This window comes from Eulemur rufifrons, chromosome 27 (assembly GCF_041146395.1).
Source record: "Eulemur rufifrons isolate Redbay chromosome 27, OSU_ERuf_1, whole genome shotgun sequence".
Classification (NCBI taxonomy): domain Eukaryota; kingdom Metazoa; phylum Chordata; class Mammalia; order Primates; family Lemuridae; genus Eulemur; species Eulemur rufifrons.
This window is the reverse complement of record NC_091009.1, coordinates 28,292,493-28,306,293: the sequence shown is the minus strand read 5'-3', so window position 1 is coordinate 28,306,293 and position 13,801 is coordinate 28,292,493. Positions and strand designations below refer to the sequence as shown.

Genomic DNA, 13,801 nt, shown 5'->3' with positions numbered 1-13,801 from the left:
TACCCGTAAGTGCCAAGAAGTTCAGAAGCAGAGAAAAATCACCCCTGGTTGGAAGGAGGGGGAGGTATTCAGGCAAAGCTTCCTGGAGGAGGTGAAATTCAGAGTGGGACCTAGAGAACAGGTCCGCTTTGGACTGGCAGAAAGTAGAAGGATGGACATTGTAGGCAAGGGCACATCATGGACAAAGGCTTGGGAGTAGGAATGGGGACGAGACCAGGCCGTACCTGGCTTCAGCAAAGTATTTGCTTTAGATAAATGGATGGATATGGTTGAACCAGCTTGCAGAGAGCTCTGGGATTTCTGGTGAAGGTGTTTAGGCTCCAGGTTCCTTTTGGTTCCAGGATCCTTCCAGTGTGGGGCCCTCTGCTACCAGTGATAGATTGTCCCCCTTGTGGCCTCTCAAGAAGGGCACTCAGCGATGACAGCAGGAACAGTGTAGGGCAGGATGGAAGAGACCGAGGACAGGGAGAGAGACACAGTGGGTGCTTCGCCCCAGTCTCCATAGGAAATGATAATGACTGTGGCAGTGGAGGAAATGCAGGGACGCTTTGGAGCACCAGCCTCCGCCCAGGAGCTCGGACAGCCCCAAAGGGCCTGGAGAGGCAATTTCCGAGTGGTGGGGAGCACAGGCTCCGGGGCCAGACTGCTTCCATTTGTACCCTGGATTTTGTCTCACTGCCTTCGTTTATATCACTTACGAACTCTGTTACCCCGGGCCCTGGCTTTCACATCTGTGAAATGAAAATACAGTAATAATAGTACATGCCTCGCAGAATTATAGAGGATTGAGCTAATGCATCTCAGGTGCTTAAAACACTATTTACAATAAATGCTAAGTGGTAAGTGCTCAACGGCAAGTGCTCAAGAGCGTGAGCTGTGAGTGAAGCCCCGGAACTGTGCCATGGTACCGGGTCCTGCGCTGGGACTCTTGCCGGGGAGGGGACACCACTGGTGACAGGGGCGTCTCCTCACCTCATTGGGATGGCAGCCCACCCCTTTACCTGGGAACTCAGGGAACTGAAAGTAGCTTCTCCTCATAATAAAGGCCAATCAGGGAACTGCTTTTCTCAAAAGAATACTTATGAGCGAGAGAACTCGCTCGAGGCAATGGGCTTATGTTGCAGGAAGAGGAGAGCGTTGTTCAGCGTAAGGAAGCATGCGGCAGACAGCAACGTCACGTAGTAAGCTGCTAGACAACCCAAGATGGAGAGGGCATCCTGAGACATCCATTCTTGTCCCTAAAACCCAGGACAGTTGAATTCCCATGGCACAAAGGAGACTCTGCACCAGCAAGGATCTGAAGACAGCCACAGAAAGAGAGTAAAAGCGGAAGCAAAAGACGACAGAAAAAGTAACAGCATGACATGAAGAAAGAATGAGGCAGAGAGAGATGGAAACCCGAATGGCCCAACATTCACCAGAACTGCAGGAGCCTCTGCGGTGTGACCCAGCTTTCTAGCAGCCGCACAAAAACCCCAGTAAATCCCACACTCATAAAATGAAAACAAAACAACGGTTCCAGGGAATTACAACTGTTTCTTGTACCAAGAGGCGGTGGAGATGTTTCCTGAGCATCCCGAGTGTGGGAGGCGAGGCTGGAAGACAGGCAGGGCCGGGACAGCCAAGGGCCTAGGAAGCAGCATAAGGAGGTTTTAGGCTTTGTCCTGAGGCCAGTGGGAGCCACTGAGAGTTTTATGGTGGTTTTTGTGTCCATAATTTTTAAACTTAAACATTTTCAAACAGAAGTAAATTACAAGTGAAAGCATGATGAAACCCACACATACCCCTCACTCTGCTTCAACAGTTGTCAACATTTTGCCAATCCTGTCACCAAAGGACTCTGAGCAGGGGAGTGATGTGATGACAGTTGCATTCGGGAAAGATCCCTCCAGCTGCTGGAGAGGATGATAGGAATGGGGTAACGCTAGGGTGCAGCAAACTGTCCACTCATTCATTTGACAAATATTTCCCGACACCTGCTATGTGCCTGGCCCTGTCCTTGGTGCTGTGGATTCCAGGGTATTTAAAAAATAAAGCAAATGAGGTTCCTGCCTTCCTGGTACTTACGTCCTAGGAGGGAAAAGCAGACAAACAAGCCAATGGAGTGAACAAGAAAATTTCAGCGTGATAAGACAGATTGATGTGATAGAGAAGGACTTTGGAGGAACGGGTCTGATTTAGTTTGTGTGGGCAGGGAGGGCTGTGTGTGTACGTTCCTAGAATAGCAAGAAAGTCAGGGCGGCTGGAGTAGCACCAGAGAGAGCGTGGTAGGAGGTGAGAATGGAGAGGCAAGGTAAGAAGGGGTGAGGCTGGACCAAGGTGGTAGCAGTGGGGTTGGAGAGAAGTAGATGTAAGGGAGACTTAGGAAGGAGAAGGTGGGGTAGAGAGTGGGGGGTGTCGAGGATGACTGAGATTTCCGGCTTGCATATCTCAGGGGACAGAGGTGCCCTTCCCCGAGACAAGGAAGAGGGCTCACAGGAAAAGTCTAGACCCCCACGTGGTTCCCTCACAGCCTTTCAAAATGAGGGCCTGGCAGTGGGAAGCCACTTCCACCACCTGTGCCAGTCAAGACAACAACTATCTGTGCAGCTTCTGGATCAGACAGTTGCCTCGGGCAGTTCCAAGTGATCACTGCCACCACTCCTAACCCTCCACGGCTGGCACCAACCCACCTCCACCTCCAGTCACCTGGAGGATACGGAAGGACACTTCTGATCCAGCTTCATCTGCTCGGGCAGTGGAGGAGATGAAGGAAATGCTACAACTCTGTAACACAGCTTTGGAGGGAGGGTGGATACATTGAACTGCACCAGAGGAACGTGGTCTCTACGACAGTGTATTTTGAAGATTGATCTTATCCTGGTGGGGTCCTCTGAAACCACATCAATGTCTCACAACATTTTGTGGCTCGGCTCATCTCGATGCCCCTTGTTTCAGGCGGATACGAGGGCTGAGATTTAAAGAGATGAGGATTTTGCTGGAAGGCCTAGGCTAGAGGGAAGTCTGGAATTAGAACATCCGTTACAGCCTCATCCTGTGACTTTCGCGCGGTGGACAGATTTATTAGGAGACACATAAAAGGTGGCCTGTGGAGACAGCTTGGGTAGGGGGAAGGAAGAGACCCCAAAATGCAATCTAAACCGGAGATTACAGTGGCCAGGGAAGGTGTCTGTTTCTAGAAATGACTCCTCCACTCTCCTTAGCCTGGTTTTTAGCTATTACCTGTCCTTGCTGCACTTCGCCCCAGAAGGGCATTTTTCTCAGGTGTCTATTTTGGTGTTGTGGGGTGAGAGCAGGGACAGGCATTCGGGGTCATTGTCTGGGAACGAATCCTGGACAGCAGGAGGCTGCTGCTCTCACTCCTCATCCCTGTCATCTGTCACCCAGAGAGGGCGGCCGGCAGCCAGGCCGCGGACTGCCTAATGAAGACAGAGAGGTGGTTCCGGCTGTGCACAGGTGCCGCTTGCCCATTAACAGAGGTGACATTCCGGAACACTACTCATTACAGAGCAGACATGGGACAGGCCTGGGACACATATTGATGGCAGCAGAGCCAGCCAGCGTCTGTCTCAAATCCCACCGCCCCTGAGAGAGCGAGCGGAGAGAAAGAAGCATCCTGAATCTCAAACCAGCAGGCCCCTCATTTTGCAGAGAAAAACGAATTCTTCCACCCCCTGACATAGAAGGCAAGTCATTGTCATTCCCACCCCGCAGCTAGGAGGTATCAGAGGTGGGGTGTGGAGAAGAACTTCCAGACGGAGGGTTATCAGGGACGGGGGTGGGGGGCAGGTGGACAACCAAAGTCGTGCAGAGAAGGTAAGAACAGGACAGAGCTCCCTCTTGTCCTGGGACGGGGTGAGTGGTTCCCCTGGGACAGCAGGAACCTGCCCAGCACCTTGGAGAGCCAGGATCGGCAGCCCACGCCGACACCAACAGTTTCCGCAGCTCCCGAAGCCAGGCGCGAAGTGGCCGGGGGAGCAGCCAGCACACACCAGCCCCGGCGCGCCCACGCGGCCCGCGCGCAGCCCACGCGGCCGGGAGCCCCGCGCGCCCCGCCAGGCGCCCTGCGCACGCGCACTCGCGCCCGCCGCTGCCCCGCCTCCCTCCGCGGCGAGGCGCCCCCGCCCCCGCGCCGCTCGATTTGAAGCCGGCAGCAGACGGAACTCGACTTAAAAATAACTATTTTGACAGTTCAGATGTAAATATGTGAGTGACGCGTGGGGCTGTTTTTCCTCCACACTTCTCCTCACCCCTCGCTCCCTCCGCAGCCCCCAGTCGGCTGCGGCTGCGACGATGGGAAAGCGCCGCCTGCAGGATGCTCCCCAAATTGCAGCGCAAGGAAGGGACTTGTCCCGGAGTGCTCCGCCAGTTTGCCGGGGCGGGCTGGGGGGACGCCCGGCTCGCCTGCGCTGGGCCACATCACACTCCATTTCGGGAGAAGCATATTTATGCACTATTTCTTGTCTACTACCTGACAAAGGAGACGCTATCTGGCCCACAGGTGAGCCATTGAGTCATTCCCGACCTCTCCGTCCCCATGTCTTCACGTGCAATCCGACCTGTATTGACTGGATCTCCACTCTGTAGCTAACAATGTGCTAGATGCAGTGGAGTATGTGAGACATGCAAAATGCACACGTGCCATTTGTAATTCTTTCAACTAACCCTGTCAGTTCACTCGTATTGGACGCCTGCTTTGTGCCAGGCAGGGAGGTAGGTGAGCACTTGAGCACAGGCTATCTGACTTGACCCTTGCAAAACCTTCTGGGGTGGGTATTTTTATCTGCATTTTGCATATGGAAAATGGAGTTTGGGGGAGATTAGGTGACTTCTCTAGGCTGCCACGGCTAGTAAAGAGAATTGAGATTGGAACTTAAGTCTTGTGTTCTTCCCCTCGTGGCCAGTTGAGGGGCAGGGAGGTGGAGGCGGAGTTCCACCCCGCTGTGCACCAACGCTCTCATGCTCTTTCCCCCACCCTAACAAAATCTGCTCCAGGAGGGAATCGGATGTAGTCACTGATGCTGTGGGACAAATGCCTGATAACCACCCAGTGTTTGCCTCCCTCCTGGACTATAAACCCCAGGGGATCAAAGCCAAAAGTCAAAGAGAGGAAGCACTGATGAAATTTCAGGAATCAGACTCCTGGAGAGGAAAGGCATTTGGGGGCAATATGGTTCACCTGTGACAGAACAGGCTCCCTGTCCAACCTGCTGGCAAGGTCATTGCTGCCTCTGTCTGTGCATACATACCGCCATGGGCAGAAGTCTGTAGATGTTGGCAAAGAGGAAAGAAGGATCCCTGGGATCTGTGCCCTGAACATGCTTTCCTCTCCATCCTTCAAGGCTCAGATCAAATTCCACCTCTTCTGTGAAGCCTTCCCTGATCCTTCCCCACTCCACAAACAGTTGTGCTCTCTCAGGCCTCTGAAGTCCTTTGCTTATACTCTACCTAAGGCATTTTTGAGCCTTGTCACATTGCCTTTGATTAAATTGTGAGTTCCTCAAGTGCAGGGCTGGGGCAATGTCTGATTTCCCTGCATTTCTCCTGTAGTTCCTCCCACAGGGCTTTGTACAGGGTCAGGAGTCAATATGATTGAGTGGATTTAGCCGACAGCAGTGCACAGCAGAGATTTCCCCACACAAGGGGGCAAGGGCTGGGGTGCAGACAGCAGAGGGGCTGGGGCAGGCATCTCAGCTAACTTCCGAAGGCAAAAAGGCTTGGGGCGCCAGACCATTGAACACTTAGTGGGAGCTTTGTGCTAGACATCATGGCGGCTGAGTAGGCAGAAGAGGGGGCCACCCTCTCAGGAGGGTCGATCCACTGCTCCAAACCTGAGCTGCCTGTGTAATGCTTGTGTCTCATCCTGCCCCAAAGCCCCCCTTGCCTTGCAAGAAACTGCCTTTGAGTTAGACCTGATGACTCGAGCTCTCTGCCCTCTCCCAGGGTTCCCTGCTTCAGAGATCATTGGAATCTCTGTCCCTCCAATCCAAGTAGAGTTATGATATAAAAATTCTTTTTTAAAAAACAGCTTTATGTATGTGTAATCACCGCATGATATAATAATTCTTGCTCTTACTGTTATACCATCTTATAGCATTTTTCTCTCCGTGTAGTTCTCTCCTGAAAATTCCTATGTGTTCTGTGAATACACAGCCTTTAGTTCTGAGAAGCCCAACTGAAGGTCTTTATCTTTTTTTTTTTTTTTTTTTTTTTGAGACAGAGTCTCACTCTGTTGCCCGGGCTAGAGTGCCATGGCATAGCCTAGCTCACAGCAACCTCAAACTCCTGGGCTCAATCGATCCTCCTGCCTCAGCCTCGAGTAGCTGGGACTACAGGCACGCATCACCACGCCAGCTAAAATTTTTTCTATATTTAGTTGCCCAGCTAATTTTTTCTATTTTTAGTAGAGATGGGGGGGGGGGTCCTCCCTCTTGTGAGAGCTGGTCTCAAACTCCTGACCTCAAGTGATCCTCCCGCCTCAGCTTCCCAGAAGGCTAGGATTACAGGCGTGAGCCACCACACCTGGCTGGTCTTTATCTTTCTTAAAAGCACCTTTAAGCCCATGTGATCATATTGTAGTCCTAGACCACCTTCCCTGTTCCCCCCTCCACACACACACACACTCCCACTGCAGCCAGCTTTATCCCACTATTTCTCTGAGATGCTAGGAGGCAGGAGGCCTGCTTCCCTCAATCTATAGATAGCACAACTGAGGTTCACAGAGTTCTGGGGGCTCAGGGTGTCTCCCAAAGCCTCTTCCTTGGCCCATCACCTCACTTCATATCCACATTCCTGGCTCTTCGTCCCAGTTTCTCTTCTCCCTCCTCTCAGCAGAATTGGTGGAAACAAATGTTTAGCTTCTGCTGCAGTGTATTACAGTGTGAAATAAACACGGATGCCCCATCTACCCTGACAACATAATTCACTTACTGCAAAGGGATATAATAAAGTGTTTATTACAGCAATTAACAGAGCAGCGTATGCCGACATGCTTTTCAGTGGCAACCAGAAAAGTGCTTGCTCCAGGTGCATAGATTCAGGAAACCATGCAACCTGAGCCAAAATGAAACCAATTAGAGGCTTAGTAAATGGGCCCCAGCCACCCCAGGAAAATTAACCATCCAAGAGTCAGCTCATTTGAGGCAGAACCTCAATGCAGGAGTTTAGCATGATACAGATTGCTACTTTACAGCGTTAAGATCTGGACCTGTCTCCAGGGTCGTAGTCTTGAGGATGTGAAATGCACCACCCCCAACCCAACCACCCCAGGTGCTGGGTTCAAATCTCACTAACCTACATAGGAGCATATAGGTGGGGAACATTAGCACCATTGACTCTCAGGGGTCTCCTGCCACTGCAATGGAGGTGGGGACATAAGGAGAGGACCAGAGGCTGAGCCAGGAAGAAGAGACAGAGAAAAAACAGCTCTGACAAAGTCTTTCATTAAACCCTGCCTTCAAGAGCCTGGAGAGAACCGTGGCTGTTCAACTGGGGGTGGGGAGGAGGCTGCTTTCCAGCTTGGAGAATATATGCTATTTTGCTTTGGACAGAAAGACTGGACAAAGGCATGGAGCCATTTGTCCTAGTTCTTTGGTGGAGAGACAGCAGAAAGGGAAGTGTTGGTTTAGATTCCCCAGTGACAGTGAGTGTATTTGATTGCTAATTAACCAAACTTAGCTTTTTATCCCCTTTCAGGAGGCCAGGGGTTGGCTTACACCAACAGGACAGTCTTCAGAACCAGGTCTGATTTTCCCAAGAAGGGGAGCAGCCCCCATGGACACCGCCATGTGGGAAAAACTCGTCCTGAGCAGCAGCTCTTCCTTTTTTTCTCTGGAGCAGCCTCTCAGGGAGCCCATGGGGAGCTTTGATCTCCTAGAAAATGTAAAACTGGGTGCCTAAGCAAGGTAGGAAACCAAAGGCTCAAAAATGCAGAGGCGAATTCTTGTCAAACAGTTCCCCCTCATTGAGGGATGACCTAGTGGGTTCTCCTCTCCTCCATCACTTTTTTCCCCTCCTTGGACCTCTGGGAGAAGGTGCTGTGTTGAAGGATGAGGGCAGAAGCCAGCCTGGCCTCTATGGAACAGAGAAAGTCAGAGCTTTGAGCATCATGAACAACAGGATAAAAATAGCAGTGTTGCCATGGCAACAGAGGCTGGGAGAGTCCTGAGGATCTGTCTGGGTCCTGCCATCTCCCCCTCCTGCCTTCCTCCCGCCCCTCAGATGGAGCATGGCAATGCGCTGGAGGAGGAGAGATGGCTGCCCCAGAAGGGAAGGGAGAGAGACCAGCAGCCCACCAGGAAAACCCTTGAACTCCAGACCCTGGAGGTTTCTGCCAGAGCCCGGGCTGCCCAGGTTTGGGGGCTCTTGGCTTTTGGAATTTCTTCCTCAGCATAAGGCGTTCCTCCAAGGATGCCCTGACAGCCACCGGTCACCCTCCAGTGGACAGTCCTGACCTCCTGGGCTCCCTGTGAAGAGCCAAGGTTTCTGTTTCCTCTACATGGTCTGTCGTTGATCCCACGGGAATTTAGAGAAGGGAGCCCAGGCAAGACTGACCACAACGACCCCAACACAGAGGGCACTGGCCACTCCAGGGATGGCATGGGGTCTGGAGGACTCACTCCGACAAGCCAGACATCCTGGTCCTCAACTGTTTAGCAACACGGACTTCAGGAGCTGTGTTTGTATTGGGAGCAGGGTGATGTGGTGACAGCTACCTCTTGCTCTTGCTTTTGTGTCAGAGGGATAGTGCGTTCATTCTTTGGGAATAGGTTCTGGTCCTTAGTTCTTGCGGTATTGTCAGCCCATCACCTGCTGGGCACAGCAGCCACCTTCAGGACGAACGTGACTTCCTGGACCAGCCTGCAGCTCACTGACCACAGGAGCCCCGAGATTTCCTTCTCTGGCGAAAGCCCATCTTCACAGTTGTGAAGTCTCCAAAAGTTCCAGCCATATCTAGGCACATCTGATACCAGGTGCCCTTACACTGGTAGGGAGGGGATAGGACTCATTGTCACCTTGTATGGAGGAGCTGGGAGAGAGGAAGCAATTTGCCGAGGAACTCAGGGGAGCTGGGGACTGCGGCTTTCCATCCAGTCACCAGCCCACCCCACTACCAGCATGTCTCAAACCACCGGGCAAAACGCACATTCGGTCTAGGGACAGGGAGATTCCAGCCTGAGGTACTTCCCCTTGCAGAAGGCAAGGCATGACATGGGCGGTTTGATCAGCTTGGAGACGACACAGGAGCAGCTGCACAAAGAGAAGTCCACGGGTTCCAGAACTGGGGCAGGGCACCGGCCTTTGACATCTCTTCTAGAATCTCTCGAGTATCTGCAGGGGATGCGTGGTGATGTGTGTGTGATAGAGAAGGAGAGTGTGCACAAGAGTGGCACCCGTGGTGGCCCAGAGTCAGAGTCCAGGCCAACAGACTCACCCGCCCTTGCGCCTGGCAGGAGGAGGCAGGAGAGGCAGCACTGCAGAGTCCTGGGCCCTGGCTGAGGGACTCTGGCAGAAGCTCCGGGTGACTCGGCTTTCCCTCTCACTCCGCCACTCCTGCTCAGAGCCGCCATATCACTTCCACCCGCCCGCCCCACCCACGTTTGCTGTCTGCACAGACCGCATCCGCTAGGGCACGGGAAACCCGCGACCCGTCTGGGTCCACACCCCTGAGCCCCACTGAGGTTCAACTTCCCAGACTCACGGAGCCCTGAACAACAAAAAGAACTTAGAGGACATGAGTGTGATCCCCTCTTTATAGCTGAGGAAACTGAGCCCCGGAAATAAGACACAATTAGCCTAAGACCACACAGTCATTAGTTTCCAAGCAGGGCTGGAACCCAGGAGACCCAATTCCCGGCTCAGAGCTCCCACTGCACTACCTCATGCATATTACAGTTAAATTATTGCTCTTTTTTTTTTTTTTTTTTGGTAAAAATAACAATTCTCCCTGTATATTCCTATGGACTCATATGCTACATTCAAAAAGCCCTTCCCTGGGAGTGGAGAAGGAAATGACATTCTAATAAAGAGGTTTCAACCTGAGACTAGAAGCCCCTTGGGTCCCATGGGCCAGGGTCCCGGACAACACTCAAGTCACAAGGCCCCCAAGCAGCCTTCACACTTCTTGCTCCTCCGTTCAGTGGCCGGAGCCTGAGAGGGGAAATGGGCATGGGAAGTCCCTTCATAGATGGGGAACACTGGGGCCCAGGGAGGTGGGACCCCCACCCATCCACCAGGAGCGCTCAGTGCCATGCAGCAAGAACAAGATGCCTGGCCTCCTCCACAGAATCATCCACCCACACAGCCCTGCCTCACCCCAAGAGCTCAGGGCCCCCACCTCAAGGTGGAGTCTTTGGGAGAGACCCTGGAGTGGCCTTTACTCAGGCGGGGAGCGGAGGGAATTTGAAATAGGGCAACATTATCCAGCCAGACATCTGGGAAGGCATGAGACTCAGGCCCAGCCCAGAAGGAACAGAAGCCTGGACCAGAAGTCAGAGGCCCAGGGGGCATGGTCTGTGGATGCTGGGGCTGCTTCGGCCTTTTAGGATTGAACCTGTCCCCTGGGCTCACCCAAGGACACAGAGATGGGAACACGTCCCCAGATCACTTCCCAAGATGCTAAGAGGAGCAAAGTCCCATTTTCCTGAGAAGGAAGCTGAGGGACAGTAGAAAGTGGGGTATGTCTGGCTAGAAGCTGCTGCTCCTGCTGCTGCCTCCTACTCAGGCCATTTGAGCTGCAGTGTTGGCGCCAGCCTTAGCCCTGGGTGAGGAGGAGTCTACCAGCTTGGAGGCCAAGGACAGCTGTCTGCAGGCACCAGCTGGACCTCCACTCAGAATGCCTTGACCTTGGGCCCCTACCCATGTTCCCATAGCAAGGACTCAAGATATCCAGTATCCTTCTGGAGCCAAGAGAGTTCTCCCAGGGGAGGAAAGCTCTGGGGCTCGCTGCCAACCCTGCAGCTGCGATCCCTGCCAAGGTCTGAGACGCGCACATGGGGAAAGCTCTCCTTGGTCACCCCCTCCCCGGAGTGCATGTTCTCCACTTTCCTGACCTTCCCTCCAGGTGAGCCCATGTGGTCAGGACACAACACCCAACACCTCTGAGTCTCCGGGGGTCCGATTTCATCCGTCACCACAGGAGTGACTTCTCCAGGACTGCAGCCTGGCAGGCTACCGCTAGGGACACACGCGCCCCCAAGGCGGGCTTTCTGGCCCCTGTATCAAGGTAGCCCCTGAACGCTTTTCTGCCCATCTCTGCCTCACCCAAGCCCTCTACTGTCCAAGAGGACAAAGAACCAGGGAGTTTCTCTCCTGTCCCTGTGACCTCGCTGAACTCTATTGCTGAATCTTGCTCTTTCCTTGAGGGAAGGACTTCTGTTTATAATTCTTTGGATATAAAAGGAAATAACAGATTGTAGAAGGCGGGGGCTGGGAGGTGGGGGCAAAGGAGGGGTTGGAGGATGGGAGGAAAGCACTCTAGCTGTGCTCAGGCCTCACAAAGACAACCTGGATGCCACCAAATCTGCCCAAAGTCCAAGAAACAGGCAAAGGCTGCCAGCAGAGCGTGCCCTTGCTTCTCCCAGTGTCTGGGCAAAGCGGCCAAGGAGGCCTCTTGCCTGCCCTAGTTGTCCAGAGAGGCCCACATGCCATGGATGCGGGAACCAGGCTCTCCGGTCCTGCGCCCTGACCTCCACTGCCTAGGTTGCCAGCTAGTCGGCCAGAGGGTTACTGGGTCCCTGGGTGCTGGTGGGATCTGACTGTGCTGGGGCTGGGCTGTTCCCGTGAAAGAGAGCAGGAGAGCGGGCTCCCTGGAGTGACAGGCACCGGCATTCCTGTCTGCGGTGTGCCCCCCAGCCCCGATGACACAGGCTAAGTTATACCAAAATGGGGCAAGGAGGGAAGGAGGAGGGAAAGAGGGTAATGTTTTTTCATTTGCCTCCTGCCTCCTGGAAGTGGGCTGGGGGTGAGGGCAGGGGAAGGTTGATGGGGGTGAGATGAGAGGAAAAGTCAAGGAAAGTCCTAGAGGTCCCCCCACCCCAAGAGTTTCCCCTGAAGGCACCACATGCACGCGCATCCCCTCTGTGGCTCCCGAGGAGAGGAGGAAGAGGCAGGGGTGAGGCAAGGGGACAGGTGAACAAAGGGAGGACACAGCTTAGTCCGGGAGACGGGTCCCTCGGTCCGGCCGCTCACAGACAGTCCCTGAGGAGGGGAGTCGGAGCCTGGGGACCAGGCCTCCCCACATCTGTGCTGCTGCCAAGGAGGCACAGACGTCATGGAAGTGGGTGGGTCAGGGCCAGGGCTGGAGGAAAGACAGCTTTCTGGTGTGCAGGGGTGAGCAGGGTCCCCGCCCTGCTACTCATGACTGGCTGGCCACCTCAGGCCTGGCGCACCTGGCCCAGGAGGATGCTGCTGTGGAGCTGTTCTGCAGAGGCTCCTGCCCCAGGTCCTGGGGTCCCAGGACGGTCTCCATCCTGGGTTTGGGGGTTGTTGTCTCACACCTCTGCCCTGCCTGCCCTGCCAACCTGCCGACCCGCCCGAGGCCTCCCCAGGGTCCGGGCTGCTGGAGTCTCCCTGCTAGAGCAGCCGGTTTCCCATTTAGCAACAGCTCTCCTAGCCCCAGGTGGCACAGCCCTCAGGAGGGGTCACCCTGAGAACAGGCCCCAGAGCACTCCTTGGCATCCCTGGGGCCTCTCAGTCTCTGGAAGGCGGCGGCAGGTCCTGGGATTCCCCTTGCAGGCCAGGGCCTCTCTCCAGGGAGGTCTGAGGACTGCAAGCTAATGGGTGTGGGCAGGAGGCTGGGAGGCACACAGGAGGCTGATGCCCTCAGGGTAGAGTCAGGCTGAGAAGAGCACCAGCTAAATCAAGACTTCAGACGCCCACATGGCTCTCTGCTCTGAGCCCCAGCCAGAAGCGGCCACCATCAGGCTGGGACCTGCTGGGGGCTGACGAGGGGGCCCTGGTTCTGCTCACACTGCCGTTTCCCGCTGTCTGTGAACTTCCTCCTTCTTCCTCTTCATCTTGCAGAAGCCGTGGAGGCCACAGAAGCAGGCGAAAGTGAACTGGGGCATACCCTGGGCCAGGCTGGGGGTGCTCACCAGAGAAGATCTGTAGGGAAAGGCAGGGGAGGAAGAGGGGCAGGAGGAAGGCAGGAAGAGAGAAGCAAGCTGGGGTTAATGCTCCCAGAACACTCCAGGTCTAGAGAGAGTCAGTGCCACTCCCTGAGGCTGCCCAGGTCCAGCCAGGTCTCTCACACCGGCAGGGGGAGGGGTCAGCCACCAAACAACAGCCTCTTTGAAACCTCAGTGTTTCCCCGATCTGTGTGGAGCTGATGTCATCCCTCGAATTGGAGCCTGGGGGAGTCCAGAGCAGGACAGAGAAAATTGCTGCTTCCTTTGATCCCTTCCCACCCTAGGCCTCACTTGTCATCACACACCTGTGGATGGGGAACAGGAAGCGAGCTGGCTCAATAAGCTCTGCCTGTGCCACCTTACACAGGTTCGAAGGAGGGGTTCCACTCGCTCCTGTAGGTCACACATCCCATGATGCAAGTGCGGAATTTTGTGGAGCTGGAAGAAACTCCTTCATCCAGCACAGCCTCTACTTTGACACCTGGAAGTGAGCCACAGATTCCTCCGAGCTTCCTTCACAACCCCAAGTTGCCTGACACCCTCAGGGAAATCTACAGGGAGCATAACCCACTTCCTTTGACTGCTCAGAGCAGCACAAACCCCGGTCCTCATCATGTAGAGAACAGACAGCAAAGAGAGCTCTTTTAGCCACCAGGCTATTTTATTTAGCACCT

The 13,801-nt window shown here is 54.2% G+C and overlaps 1 protein-coding gene across 1 annotated transcript; it reads right to left on the bottom strand.

Moving 5' to 3' along the window:
- Positions 1–12,965: 12,965 nt before the first annotated feature.
- Positions 12,966–13,067, bottom strand: BLACAT1 (BLACAT1 overlapping LEMD1 locus). The gene has a single exon (XM_069459578.1). It carries the CDS (start codon positions 13,065–13,067, stop codon positions 12,966–12,968), a length of 102 nt encoding a protein of 33 aa, XP_069315679.1.
- Positions 13,068–13,801: the final 734 nt, after the last annotated feature.